Here is a 15226-nt window from a genome sequence, read left to right as displayed (position 1 = left end):
TCCTAATGAAGCCTGGATTGCACCTTCCCACATATGGTGTCATCTCTTTAACACAAGGGATCAATCATGTCCTTTCCCCCTGAGACCTTGGAGGACCTGTCCTGCGGTGCTTTGGTGTCAGGTGCTGGACACAGGATCAATAGGCTTCAGCAGGAAAATACTGGCCCACTCATCCCCCATTAAATATGGGGGGCTGATATTGACACAGCTGCTTTGGCCAGACAATAAAATAATAAGTAGGATGAATGAGGTCACACTGAGAGGATCATAAAGCATTCACGCACCACTGAGGTCAATCCTTTCAACTTCCTCATACAACTAAACACTCTCCAAAGTTGCTTATTTTGTGTACCTAAATAGATCAGAAGAGACAGATGTGATCAGCAGTATGATTTACAGAGACAATAAGCATGTGAGATTAACTAAGGATAACTTTATTTCATTTTAGCAGGGTTTTTAGTCTCAGCAAAGTACAGATGTGTACATACAGAGAGGTAGCGGCAGTATTTCTTCTCAACCCCCCCACTCCAAAACGCCCGGAGGAGGCACACAGCCAAAGGCCTCTTCTTCATTCCATATGGCAACAGCCTTGGACACCTTCAAAAATAATCCCTCGGACAGTGCAAATCATCACAGTGTAGCTAAACAGATCGATTGTCAATACAGCTCACCTGTAGAAAGTCCGTCATCATATAAACTTGCATAACAGAGGACAGTCCAACTCCAACAGATAATAGATAGACACAACAGATGCTTATAACAGGTACTGACTGTATGGTCATATAGCATATTAATATGCTCCCACAGGTGCACATAGCAAATACAAAGGTAGGCAACTCAAAAATAAATGTTAATTTTACATTAGATTGACTCGTATGTCCAATATTAACACTGTTTAGTTCTTGGAGGATATACCATAAACATAAATAGCTTCTTCTCACATTGTAACATGTTTCTGGTAAAAGTCATATTTCTATGAAATACAGAGATGAATCACTTTTAAACAAAAGTAAGGAATGTGTTTGTTACTATAATGCAAAAAAAATGATTATTGACAATTTAAACAATAATCTCAGGCGTAACAGAGCAGTCCCAGTAGTTAGTGGAAAAGCCCAACTAAAAATACACAGTAGAACCTTGATTTGAGAACGGTGATCTAACCAGTCTTTATAAAAGTTCTACTGTATCTTATTTTAATAAAGGCAGGGTTGAATACTGCAATAAGTCAGGAGTCATAAACCTGAAAACAGAAGTGATAAAACCGAGATGTGTTCTGTAGACCACGCTAACATTATGGATGGATTACTATTCCTTATTCAGGTTAGAAAAAGATACAAAAAAGCATCTGTATAAAGAAGAATCCCTCATACAAATGTCCCTAAAAACATATTGCCCTTCATCCAGCCATTTCTTCATATATTCAAAAGTAAATAAATAGCTAATATTTCACTCAAATAAATTTAAGGCCTTACACTCTGCCTGACTTCATTACAAAATTGAATTGAGGTTCTAATGCACAATACAAAAATGAATGTTTCAAATTCCATTTGTTGCTATCAGACTTGATAAGCGGCTTAACATATTTGATTACAGATATAAAATCTAGTGTGGGATTAATACACTGATACATTTCAATAAGGCATAAGAGGTTACAGAATGCTGTCCTTTGGATTGCATTACAAGGTGAATAATTGGATTCCCTTTACATCTCTTTGCTGGATCGTTCATAAGATGTAAGAAGACACATGCAATGATTATCTACAAACTTAGAAATTGTGCTGATAATTAAACTATTGCTAAATTATAATCAATAATTTACAAGACATTGCAATTAATCAATAACTATTATCTAGCCATTCCCTCTCAATCTATGTACTTCACATGCACATCACTATGCTATTTGACCGGTTTTCCAAAAGCACGTCGTGACCTGAAAGTGGTCTCTCTGAATAGGAGTCAGTCCACTTGGTCCTTCTGTAGTTTTAGTAACATTCTCTTCATTGTGTTGGTTCACAAAGAGAATGTTGACAGGATGTTGTCTTGACTAGAGGAGCGTTTATAGCCAGATGAAGAGCGGAAGTATGTCTCTCCGTCCGTGCTGATGTCATCCTCATCATCATCATCGTCCAGAGGAGCAGTGTTAGTCTTACGCCTTCAGGGAGGGGAAACTAGTGTTATTCTGGGTGGAGGGCTGGGTGAGGTAGTTTACACAGTATGAAAGAGTTACCGTTTGATAGAAAGTGGGCTAATGCCTACACACATTGCATTTGACTATGTTCATGTTAGACTACATTGCTCAGGAAGGTGTGATTAATACCCTAGGACAGTAGTAGAGAATGTGTTCAGATCAATTATAGTGGGTTCACATAATGTGTGTGCAAATGTGAAACTTCATAAACATGTGCTTTACACTGTGGAATTTCTTGGTGCATGCTGTTAGCTTCAGCTGGCTAGAGCTGCATTATAATTAACTAGGTAAACAAATGCCAAAGCAGAATGAGCATGTTCTTAGCGTCTTCTGTTAGCCGTGTGTATTTAGCATTTTTACCTCATCTCGCTGCGCAGGGATTTGAGCTGGCTCTGGAGCTGCTCGTTGGCCTCCTGCTGTTCATCCAGGTCTCTCTGCAGCTTCTTCTTGCCGTGTTCCAGCCGGTCAATCTCCTCCTCCGCCTCGTCCATCTGCCTCTTCAGGGCCTTCAGACGCAGGTTCAGCTGCAAGAGGAACACTGAGGGTTAAAACAGCTTTTGTGTGTGTGTGTGTGTGTGTGTGTGTGTGTGTGTGTGTGTGTGTGTGTGTGTGTGTGTGTGTGTGTGTGTGTGTGTGTGTGTGTGTGTGCATGTTGCATCCTGACCTGGTCCTTCTGATCCTGCAGTGAGTGGTGCTCTTCATCAACTTGCATCATCATCTCCTTCACCTTCCTCTCCAGCCTCCGGTTCACCAGCTGCAGGTTGGCACGGTCCCTAGAAAACACAGCATCATGGGTAAGACTACCGATCTGCTACATGTCACATACTGTAGCAGTACATAAAACACTCTGGAAACCACAAGGTAATTGGCCATATGCCACATACTGCATGCATCTACACATAGTATGCAGTATAACCTAAAGAATGTAAAACTAAACTAACCAACCCAAAGAACCAAGGTTAAGTACAATGTGACCTAATTAGAGGCAGACAGCTTCTGTAATGAGTATGTAGGCAGCACTGGTCCCTATAGCAGGACCTCTCTTCTCCCTCCAACCCCTACCCCAATCCCACCTCTCCCTAGGAACCCAAACCAACCCCAACCCTAACCATACCGCTCCTCTCCCTCCAGCCTCTCCTCCAGCTCCTGGATCCGGCTCTCCAGCTGGCTCACCAGGCCCTCCTTGTTAGACTTCTGGGAGCCCTCCTGATGGGCTATTCTACTCTTCAGGTCCTTATTCTGTTAGAAACAGTGTGAGAAACAACTTTGATACACAGTCTTAGTTCTACTTTATTAGGTAATGTTTTGGTCAACAAGAACATTTTCAGAGCAGGAGTATAGAGATGGAGACAGAGAAGGACAGATAGAAGACAGAGATGGATTAGATGAGTGCATGTTTTGGTATGTTTTGGTAATGGACTTTTCACAGATAGACTGCTGTTGTTTCCCCCCAGACAGGAAGGGAAGAAGGAGCGGGAAGAACAGGGCCGTGTGTACCTGTCTCTCCAGAGTCATCTTGTCACATTCCAGGTCCTGTCTGCCTGCCCTCTCCTGCAGGAGTTCATTCCTCATCTGCTCCACCTGTCAATTAGAGCGGAGACCTTCATCTCAATAGTTACACAACCTGAGAACACAATTATTATGAGAGGCTGTTCATGTGTCGGTAGGAAGAACCCTTCCTGTATGTGTAGGTGTGCAGTTGTTGTAGTGTCTTACTCAAGGTGGAAGGAGCCTTCCTGTAGCTAATTGGGGGTTTGGATATTCTTATTTTGGTTGCATTCCCCTGAACTGATCTCACGTCAGCTCTCAGTAATGTACATTCAGATAGACAGAGTAATAAATCAGTCATATTTAGATGAACCTATCATAGCTAGTGCTGGGAATGCACTGAAGCCTCTCAATTCCTCAGGGAGTTGAACTTCTTCCAAAAGCCAGACAGAGAAAAATGTCAATGTTAGCTTTTAAGCTGGACTATTTCTGTGAAGGATTAGAAACTGAGAATAATAAACAACCTTTGACTCAAACTTACAAACTCATACTGTCAAACTACTTCATTGTCTCAGAGAGAAAGAGAGAGTGAGAGAGAGCGAGCGGGAGAGACAGACAGACTCATTCAAGAGAAGGGAATACAAATGTGGATGGAAAAAAGACAACTAATCAACAATTGTTTTTGCGAGGGAAGCTTAGTATGGGTGATATTTTATGCCAATTAGTGTGTGGAGGTGGGCTGCTCTGATGAACGATGGGCCACATAACTGGTGTGCCCAGTTCAGTGCTTGAGGGAGCTGATTCAGCAGACTGGAACATGCAGCAGAAACAAATCTGCTTTGTGAGAGACGGCGGGAGGAGAGAGGAGAGATTACTCTCATTTAGACAGGAGAAGAGCACCTGGTGCCAGGAGAGACGCAGGTGTTCTTCCTGCCACCCCTGCCCCCTCCCTCACTCCAAGCCATCATGGCCATGCAGACCCCACTCTCTCCGTCCCTCTCTCCCCCTGACCACCACCACCACATCCTCCTATCCTAACCTCATCCACTTCACTAGGACTGTACACCACTCCACTGTTGCCTTGGCAACTCACCTTGGCCCAGTGTTGCGGTAATGCCACTTTGTCTAGTGCTACTCTTTTCTCTGTGCCAGGAGTTTCTTGCCTTTAAGGAAATGTAAGTACTTGTTCACTCCTTTTAGGCCTCTCATACTTTTGTTCAGGTCTTTACATTTCCATCCATTTCAATGTTGGAGGACTGTGCAGACTTAGCCCTTTAATCTTACCATAGCGGCACAATGAACCTGACTGTAAAATAAATAGTCCTATCTTTGTTAGACATGAAGAATGCATCATGATTGCATTGGCAGTATGTAAATCAATGAGAGTACAGTGAATTGCAGAGGTATTGCAACAGGCTAGATCCTTGGACGTAAATGCACTTAGCACGTGTTGAATAATACAAACACATCCTAGAAGAAAAAGCTTGTCCTGTACATGGATTGTATCTGGAATAATGTCACTTCCTCATGAAAAAGCACCGGTCCAACAGTCTCCTGATCTGAGTTAGCAACGCTTTCTGACAACAACTCTTTCTCCAGGAAGCATGTACTCTTATCTCAATCTGAGTTTAGAATGGCAACATCAGCAGGTTTATCAGAGGGGAAGGAAAGCTGCAGTGTTTAGGTCTGACTCCCTCAGGATGTGAGAACTATGATCAGCCACAAGAAATGGATTTGTCCCTGAGACGCAGTCACAGCTAAGTGAACTCCATTGCCGTAAACTTGATACATTTGGCAGTGTGCATATTTTGGCTGAGGTGGTGCATTAAAAGGGGTATTTTGTGACTGATGCATGAAAATTGGATTGGTGCTTTTACACCGAGCAGGCAGCCTGCCAAACTGAACGATTATGCAAGATCCTCTTACATGGCAATAACCCCTCTCCAGAACACAAATTAACTGGGATAGTGGGATTTTTGGGTGGCTGTTCCACACACACACGCAATGAAGAATGGCTCGGTGTGTAGGTCTGTGTGTGTGGGTATTTGAGCTGTCGATGGCGGGAAGGGATGGCAGACAAGCACAAAGAACTGATACGGGGTGTAAGCTTAGATGTCACATTATGCCAAGCTGCTCTGGAATGACTGTACTTGAAATGCTTTCTGTCTTTTGCAGATGATAATGAAGTTCATGAAGTTTAGGAGTGGGACTCCCGGTCACAATAGAGTCAGAGACAAATTGGTGAACCATGGTTAATGAATGTTAGAATGCCCCACTGACTGGAGGTCAGTTCGAGTGGTCAGTCAGGGAGAGTGGTAAGGGACTCACCTGTTCTCTGCCTCGGTCTATCCTGACAATCAGCAGGTCTCCACTTTGCTTTTCCTCATCCAGATCCAGCTCCAGCTGATTGATCCTGTCCTGCAGTACACAGCATCAACATTGACATGGTAATACCAATGACGTTATTATTTGACCTTGCTGTAAACATGGGGTTGCTTTTCTGAATGACAGCTTTAGATTTTCTTCTGCCGTGTTTGCCATCACACCACTGTCAACACCAGAGGCCTGCAGTACACATGACTTGTGTCTATAACAAACTTAGGAAAGATCCCAGCTAGCACATTTGGTTCCTTGGAAGTTGTGGGATTGTATGTTTTTGATTTCACATTGGTTATGGGAAGCTATACATTTCCTGACCGATAAAACTGAACGTTTTATTTAAACCTTTTGAGAACAGAAGTAAAAATGTTGCCTTTTCTGGGAACGTGCATTTTTTTGGTTGCAGGGAGGTTCTGAGAATGTTTTATTCTGGTTCCTTGTATTTTTTCCTGGGAGGTTTTATTAACAGTCTGAGAAGAGAATTTATAGGTTATTTGGATGTTTTTAAATAATTTCATAAAAATGTTCGCTGAATCATTTAATAAGACTTTTAATAACACCTTATTTTGCTTTAACTCTTTAGCACAGATAGGACACACAGAAATTAATTTCCTTAGACATTAATCATGCAAACACATTTATTTTTTATTTTGACACGGCATCAGTGAGATTCGAACCTATAAATCGTTGCATCCCCAGTTAAAGGAAAGAGGTTCTTTTTAGTTATTGCAAAGAGAAACTCGACAGTATAAAGCATTAACATCATGGAAACGGTTTATTTCCAACATGACAACAGATACAACATAGCCAGTTCAATGAGTGCCTGCCAATTAAGCTATGCGCATCCAATCAGATACATTCTTCCAATATCACGCACTGAACATGTGCATACCATTTTAACCAGAAGCAGCATGTTATTATGCACATCTCTCAAACACTACAGATCCTCCCCTTTAACTTCAACTAGTTGAGAACCTTACTCTTGTCACGCCTTGACCGTAGATTGCTTTATATGTTTCTATTTTTTTGTTTGGTCAGGGTGTGATGTGGGTGGGTATTCTATGTTTGTATGTCTATGTTTTGGCCGGGTATGGTTCTCAATCAGGGACAGCTGTCTTTCGTTGTCTCTGATTGAGAACCATACTTAGGTAGCCTGTTTTCCCACTGTTAGTTGTGGGTGGTTATTTTCTGTTTAGTGTTGGTTGCGCATTGCATAACTGTTTCAGCTATGTTTGTGTTATTTTGTATTCAGTGTTCAGTCAGTTAAGCTAATAAAGATGAACACGTACCCCGCTGCATTTTGGCCCAATGACGACTCTTCTTCTTCCGACGAAAGCCGTGACAACTCTCTTATTTTAACTTGAACAATGTTTATTTTAACAACTCCTAAGTACATAACCAATTTACTGCGTTAACATTACAGGATTCTTCAAAACAAGTTGTTACATATTTCTTTGTTAAAAAATAAAATAAAATAATTCCCAGTAGTCCTTTTACAAGTCCAGCATCTGTGGTGGGCGTTTGTTACGGACAGGACAGGGTCTCAGAACAACATGCTGAGGCTTCCACCAAGGTGCATCTCAACTGTTTCAGCAGCTGTGCTCTGAGGCATATTGATCGCATTGTCCATCTCATTGTCCATATCAATGTCATCAACATCATAGGTCCAAGATCCTCCTACATAAAGAGAACCATCTCCCTGTGCAAGAGCATCTCCTTGGCTTGATGTTCAACATCTGATTCACGTCTTTTCACACAGTTACCCTCAACATTAACCATGTATGTAGCAAGAACCAGAACCTTAGTTATCACCCCATTCAACCATATTTCTGCTCCCCTGTAATTCTTTACCAAGACCTCTTGAACAACAGAGAAGGATCTGACCTTCTGTGGTTTGCCACTGACTCCTCAGTCTGTTCACTCGGCGAGAACTATGGTTTAATCAGGGACAGCCGTGTACGAACCTGCGTCTTTAAGAACAGCTCTGCTGGCGTTTTGCGTGTTCTAGTATGTGGTGTGTTGTGGTAGCCATATAGGAAGTTAGCAACACAATACTGTAACGTCATACCACCTACTGCTCTGTTCTTAGCTAGCGACTTCATAAGATTTTGCACTAGTCTTTCAGCTAATCCATTTGAAGCTGGGTGATATGCAGGTGGCGTGGTATGCTTGAAACGGTTCAATTTTAAGTACGTTTTCATTTCACAGGAAGTGAATTGTGGGCCATTATCTGTGACTACTTCCTGGGGCAGACCATAGGAAGCAAATAGATTTCTGAGTACCTCAACAGTTTTAGCTGAAGTAGTACTCTGCATGTGTACAATTTCTGGCCATCTACAGTGCCTTGCGAAAGTATTCGGCCCCCTTGAACTTTGCGACCTTTTGCCACATTTCAGGCTTCAAACATAAAGATATAAAACTGTATTTTTTGTGAAGAATAAACAACAAGTGGGACACAATCATGAAGTGGAACGACATTTATTGGATATTTCAAACTTTTTTAACAAATCAAAAACTGAAAAATTGGGCGTGCAAAATTATTCAGCCCTCTTAAGTTAATACTTTGTAGCGCCACCTTTTGCTGCGATTACAGCTGTAAGTCGCTTGGGGTATGTCTCTATCAGTTTTGCACATCGAGAGACCGACATTTTTTCCCATTCCTCCTTGCAAAACAGCTCAAGCTCAGTGAGGTTGGATGGAGTGCATTTGTGAACAGCAGTTTTCAGTTCTTTCCACAGATTCTCGATTGGATTCAGGTCTGGACTTTGACTTGGCCATTCTAACACCTGGATATGTTTATTTTTGAACCATTCCATTGTAGATTTTGCTTTATGTTTTGGATCATTGTCTTGTTGGAAGACAAATCTCCGTCCCAGTCTCAGGTCTTTGGCAGACTCCATCAGGTTTTCTTCCAGAATGATCCTGTATTTGGCTCCATCCATCTTCGAATCAATTTCAACCATCTTCCCTGTCCCTGCTGAAGAAAAGCAGCCCCAAATCATGATGCTGCCACCACCATGTTTGACAGTGGGGATGGTGTGTTCAGGGTTTAGAGCTGGGTTGCTTTTACGCCAAACATAACGTTTTGCATTGTTGCCAAAAAGTTCAATTTTGGTTTCATCTGACCAGAGCGCCTTCTTCTACATGTTTGGTGTGTCTCCCAGGTGGCTTGTGGCAAACTTTAAACAACACTTTTTATGGATATCTTTAAGAAATGGCTTTCTTCGTGCCACTTTTCCATAAAGGCCAGATTTGTGCAATATACGACTGATTGTTGTCCTATGGACAGAGTCTCCCACCTCAGCTGTAGATCTCTGCAGTTCATCCAGAGTGATCATGGGCCTCCTGGCTGCATCTCTGATCAGTCTTCTCCTTGTATGAGCTGAAAGTTTAGAGGGACGGCCAGGTCTTGGTAGATTTGCAGTGGTCTGATACTCCTTCCATTTCAATATTATCGCTTGCACAGTGCTCCTTGGGATGTTTAAAGCTTGGGAAATCTTTTTGTATCCAAATCCGGCTTTAAACTTCTTCACAACAGTATCTCGGACCTGCCTGGTGTGTTCCTTGTTCTTCATTGTTCTTCACCTCTGAGACTATCACAGTGCAGGTGCATTTATACGGAGACTTGATTACACACAGGTGGATTGTATTTATCATCATTAGTCATTTAGGTCAACATTGGATCATTCAGAGATCCTCATTGAACTTCTGGAGAGAGTTTGCTGCACTGAAAGTAAAGGGGCTGAATAATTTTGCACACCCAATTTTTCAGTTTTTGATTTGTTAAAAAAGTTTGAAATATCCAATAAATGTCGTTCCACTTCATGATTGTGTCCCACTTGTTGTTTATTCTTCACAAAAAAATACAGTTTTATATCTTTATGTTTGAAGCCTGAAATGTGGCAAAAGGTCGCAAAGTTCAAGGGGGCCGAATACTTTTGCAAGGCACTGTACTTCCAAAGTTGTGTCAAAATGGCTTAAGGACAACAAAGTCAAGCTATTGGAGTGGCCATCACAAAGCCCTGACCTCAATCCTATAGAACATTTGTGGGCAGAACTGAAAAAGCATGTGTGAGCAAGGAGGATTTACAAACCTGACTCAGTTACACCTGCTATGTCAGGAGGAATGGGACAAAATTCACCCAACTTATTGTGGGAAGCTTGTGGAAGGCTACCTGAAACGGTTGACAAAAGGTAAACAATGTAAAGGCAATGCTACCAAATACTAACTGAGTGTATGTAAACTTCTGACCCACTGGGAATGCTATGAAAGAAATAAAATCTGAAATAAATAACTTTCTACTATTATTCTGACTTTTCACATTCTTAAATAAAGTGGTGATCCGAACTGACCTAAAAGAGGGTCTTTTTACTAGGATTAAATGTCAGGAATTGTGAAAAACTGAGTTAAAATGTATTTGGCTCAGGTGTATGTAAACTTCCGACTTCAACTGTATGTGTTTGTACGTGTGTGTATTTCAGGATGGCTTCCTGGATTCCAAAGCAGCTGATGGTCGGCTCATCACTAATTGGAGCTCTGACCCCGCCCTCTCGTGAGGGGAAACAGCTGACTGCAATTACCGACTCCTTCTGCAGCTTTAAAAGCTAGTGTTCCTTTGTAAAGAGAGAGATGTCTTGTGTTGGTCTGGTAAATTTGTTGAAAGTGGTTTTGAGCTGTTCCTGTAGAGGTATGTGTATACCATAGTACCTAGTGTTTTTGGTTTACTGAAATTGTCCATTAAGTTTGAAGCATCCAGGTGCTTGTTCCATTTAGTTTGTTTCGTCATTGTTTTTTCTCACTTGACACTCCCGACATGCCCTGGCTCTGTGTTCTTCTTGCACTCCCGACATGCCCTGGCTCTGTGTTCTTCTTGCACTCCCGACATGCCCTGGCTCTGTGTTCTTCTTGCACTCCCGACATGCCCTGGCTCTGTGTTCTTCTTGCACTCCCGACATGCCCTGGCTCTGTGTTCTTCTTGCACTCCCGACATGCCCTGGCTATGTGTTCTTCTTTCACTCCCGACACTCAATCCTTGTAGCGGCACTCATTTGGCTTGTGCCCTTTTCCCGCGCAATGGTAACATGGTTTACCTGTTTTTCTTCACGACAGCATTCACGACTGTGCACTTTCTTTAATTCAAAAGTATTTTGTGTGATCTACGTTTAGTAAACGGTTTCTCAGCTCTGCACTTTAAACACCGCACATCTATCACGTAATGACTCAAACTGACCAAATTTACATGTGGCTAATGCTTTTCTTAAACTAGCCAAGTACTCACTAATAGACTCTCCCTTGAGTTGACTCCTTGACTGAAACTTTCATCTTTCAGTAATTAAATTTGTCCTCTGTACATAGTGACTTTTCAACAGTGTGACCGACAATCTTTTTTTTTTTCACTTGGTTTCTGTGGAGCACAAGTCCATTAACAAATTGTGAGACTTTCTGCCAAAAATAAGAAATGGCTTTTGACTTATCCTCGTACTTGAGCCCATTTAACTTCAAATCTGTTCGACACCATCCTCAGTGAAAATCCTCGGCCTTGCCGAACATCGTCGGTGCTAGCTTTTCTACACAGACTGTCTCGACGGAGCTTGCACTTTCTTGCTCGCTCTTGTTCTCCTTCAGACAAAAACTTGTACCTTGTCGCCAATCTGTTGCATCCCCGGTTAAAGGAAGCAGATTCTTTTTAGTTATTGCAAAGAGAAACTTGACAGTATAAAACATTAACATCATGAAGATGGTTTATTTCTAACATGACAGCGGATACAACATAGCCGGTTCCAAGTTGAGTCCATCTGCACCTGCTCAAAGGTAGCACACTTGAATACCCTGGCCAACAACCAATGAGGGCCTGCCAATTAAACTAGGCGCATCCAATCAGATCCATATTTCCAATATCACACACTGAACACGTGCACACCATTTTAACCAGATGTGCATAATAACATGCTCCTTATTTCTCAAACGACAATCTTATGTTCTCTGTCCATGGAATTAGTCCACTCAACAAGTGCTGACATTTCCATAGAATTTGTCTCTTAACGTTCTTTGAACTATTTAAGAACATGCCCAATGTCAAACCAGTTGGAGAATGTTCCTAGAACATTACAAACACTTTTATTGAATGTAACCATGTTTGAACTTTTAGGAAACATTCTGTTCAAGTAATGAAATACCAAAGAAAATGTTATTTTGTCAAATTCCTTAAATATGCCAGGAATGTTCTAAAACCAAGTAACTCTTGCACCATTCCCAGAAAGTTGTTGTATGAAGGTTCTATGCAAAATAACCATAGGACAACGCTGCTCTCACCAAGCTCGAAGAAACATATGGTTCTCAGAACGTTATGTGCTAGCTGGGAACTGTTCTTTTCTCAGGACTGGAGTACAAACAAACCGACTAAATGGAAGGACGAGCATACACTGATCGAAGACTCAAAGATAACCAATTAATACAGCCCAAAAAGTCTCCATGAACACATGTATAGTTTAGAGACAATGTGAAATGAATAGTTAAGATATACCTCCATGAGTTTGACCTGTCGGATTTTGTCATCCTTGGAGTGGGCTTTGGTCTCTGCCTCCACCTCCAGATCATAGACTTTCTGCTCCAGGGCCTTCTCCTTGAGCACCGAATCATCCCTCTCCCTCTTACACTGCCTCAGGTCTTCCTCCACATGGCTCAGCTGCAGGACACACACCACACATACTTTTAAAACAGAATTGAAATGGAAAACAAGTTTTGTGAATGCCTCCTACTCATTTACCAGTACACCACAGCGGACAATAAACCACACGTATGTGTCGTACTGTTACAGTAACATCCATACCTGTCATGCATGCTTTAGCAATGCAATTTCAGCAGTGGCCACAAGATGCCATCTGTTCCTTTAACAATAGTGACTTGAGAGAAACCTTCACAAACACTAGCCTGGTAAGTGAAGAGAATGAAAGAAGAAAACGCAGTTGTCTTTAGCAGGTCTCAATCTGCATGCTTATAAGATGGATGCCGGGGGTTGGGACAGACTGGAGATCTGAAGCAGATGAAACAGTGACCTCATCACCAGGCTTTAGAGGAGTGTGTCAGTCGAGAGGAGGATGTGGGGTCAGTCATTCCTGCTCTCACAACAATGACACTACATCCCCCTCTTCCTGTAGACCAGCTGGACAAAGATACATCAGCCTATCCCATCTGTGCATATACATTACACTGGGTAGACTACAACACAAAGATGAACCATTAGCAGCAAGTCCTCTCTTCTGTAAAACGGACACATTTCTATGGAAAAAAGTGAGCATGTTATGGCTCACAATTCCAATGGTGTTTAAACTGTGTTGGACTGAGTCTGGCCACCTGTCTTTAACCTACTGTAGGAAATAGGTTTTCTTTAATGACATTCTTCAGGGGTTAGTAACTCAGACACATAATGAGGGAGGACATTATTAGATCAAATAAACAATGCTTATCCCATATTCAACAAAAACATTCCAAAGATTCCAAAGTGTTTAGTAGGTCAAACCATACCCAATGAGCAGTGGCCCTGGGTTATAACAACATTATGTGGTGCAGATCACAGCTACTAAGGCGTTATAGCTAGATTGTTAAAATGAACCACAGGAATTGGAAAAATATTAGCTGGAGAATTCCTAAATGAGGCAAAATGCCATGAAGAACTTAAGAGGCTAAATCCAAATTGCATAAGCCTACCTAGCTACAACTCCCTTAATGTATGAGAACAATGGATGTAATGTAAGATAGTCACAGCTAATAATTTGATATTGTTCAATTAAAAGAGGTTCATAAATTCATCCTAGTGTCTGAAGTTCTAGATTGCTAAAACATTCTGATGCTTCACCAATAGAAAAACAATGACTCAGATTTATTTTACCACTCTCCACAGCTCCAACTCTTCATGCTAAACCACAGATATCTATGAAAATATACATTATCTAACCTCTTTAACCCTGTAATACCACCAGGCCACCAGGCATCTACAGCTGTGACCTTCTGGTCCAGTTCAGGGCAAAGGGGAAGTAAAGAGGGGAGAGGACACATTCCAAAGCCATGACCTCACTGTACAGACACTGAGTGGGGGTTTACAACACACTGAGTCAAGACAATGGCTCATCCTCCATTGTCATGGAGAGCACTGGCCAACCCACCTCCTCCTGCAGGGACTTAGCAGCCAGACGGGACTTGTCCAGCTCCACACCCCGTTCCCTCAGCTGCCTCTGAAGCTCAGCCAGCTCCCGACGGTTCTTCTCCTTGTACACGTCTATCTGCTCCTGCAGCTCCTGGGTGGACGACTGAGAGGCCTCCACGATCTCACTCATCTACAGGGAGAGTGGGAGAAGGTATAGTTAGCCTTGCTAACAAACAGACATGCATGCACACATTGACACATGCATGTGGTGTGATATTTGATTGACTAAAACAAGGATGCCCGAAGGCCTTTAGTTGGTCCACTCACCTCCCTCTGTAGTTTCTCCACTGTGCGGTCCAGCAGACTCCTCTCGTCCTCTATCTCATTCTTAGTGTTCTTGAACTGTTCTTTTTGACTCCTCTCCTCCTTCAGCCTCTCCTCCAGCTCTCTGTGGTCATGGTTCAGCTTGGTCAAGTTCCTCTGTAACAGAAAGAGTTAGAAAGAAAGAAAGATGGGTCAGAATGGTAAGGAGGACCAGCACTTGTGCTTTATTATTCTCACCAGTAAATTCTCCCGAGCTTGTGGTCAAAGCCTGGTCAATCTTAGCTGTACATCCTCTAACCATGTGGTCAAAGCCTGGTCAATCTTAGCTGTACATCCTCTAACCATGTGGTCAAAGCCTGGTCAATCTTAGCTGTACATCCTCTAACCATGTGGTCAAAGCCTGGTCAATCTTAGCTGTACATCCTCTAACCATGTGGTCAAAGCCTGGTCAATCTTACCTGTACATCCTCTAACCATGTGGTCAAAGCCTGGTCAATCTTACCTGTACATCCTCTAACCGTGTGGTCAAAGCCTGGTCAATCTTACCTGTACATCCTCTAACCGTGTGGTCAAAGCCTGGTCAATCTTACCTGTACATCCTCTAACCATGTGGTCAAAGCCTGGTCAATCTTACCTGTACATCCTCTAACCGTGTGGTCAAAGCCTGGTCAATCTTACCTGTACATCCTCTAACCGCGTGGTC

General features: G+C 42.3%; 1 protein-coding gene across 3 annotated transcripts in view; it reads right to left on the bottom strand.

Moving 5' to 3' along the window:
• Positions 1-413: 413 nt before the first annotated feature.
• Positions 414-15226, bottom strand: part of LOC135558999 (cingulin-like protein 1) — a 40887-nt gene continuing 26074 nt past the window's right edge. For all 3 annotated transcript variants that reach the window (XM_064993306.1, XM_064993288.1, XM_064993297.1), the window contains exons 11-19: positions 14527-14679; positions 14219-14389; positions 12580-12741; positions 6005-6094; positions 3686-3769; positions 3303-3427; positions 2853-2961; positions 2549-2712; positions 414-2152 (exon numbers count right to left, since the gene is read on the bottom strand). In XM_064993306.1, the coding sequence (XP_064849378.1) occupies positions 2011-2152; positions 2549-2712; positions 2853-2961; positions 3303-3427; positions 3686-3769; positions 6005-6094; positions 12580-12741; positions 14219-14389; positions 14527-14679 (1200 nt within the window). In that variant the 3' untranslated portion in view covers positions 414-2010. The remainder of the gene's footprint in view (positions 2153-2548; positions 2713-2852; positions 2962-3302; positions 3428-3685; positions 3770-6004; positions 6095-12579; positions 12742-14218; positions 14390-14526; positions 14680-15226) is intronic.

This window comes from Oncorhynchus masou, chromosome 2, assembly GCF_036934945.1.
Source record: "Oncorhynchus masou masou isolate Uvic2021 chromosome 2, UVic_Omas_1.1, whole genome shotgun sequence".
Classification (NCBI taxonomy): domain Eukaryota; kingdom Metazoa; phylum Chordata; class Actinopteri; order Salmoniformes; family Salmonidae; genus Oncorhynchus; species Oncorhynchus masou.
The sequence above is the reverse complement of the archived record's forward strand: the minus strand, read 5'-3'. Positions and strand labels throughout refer to the sequence as shown.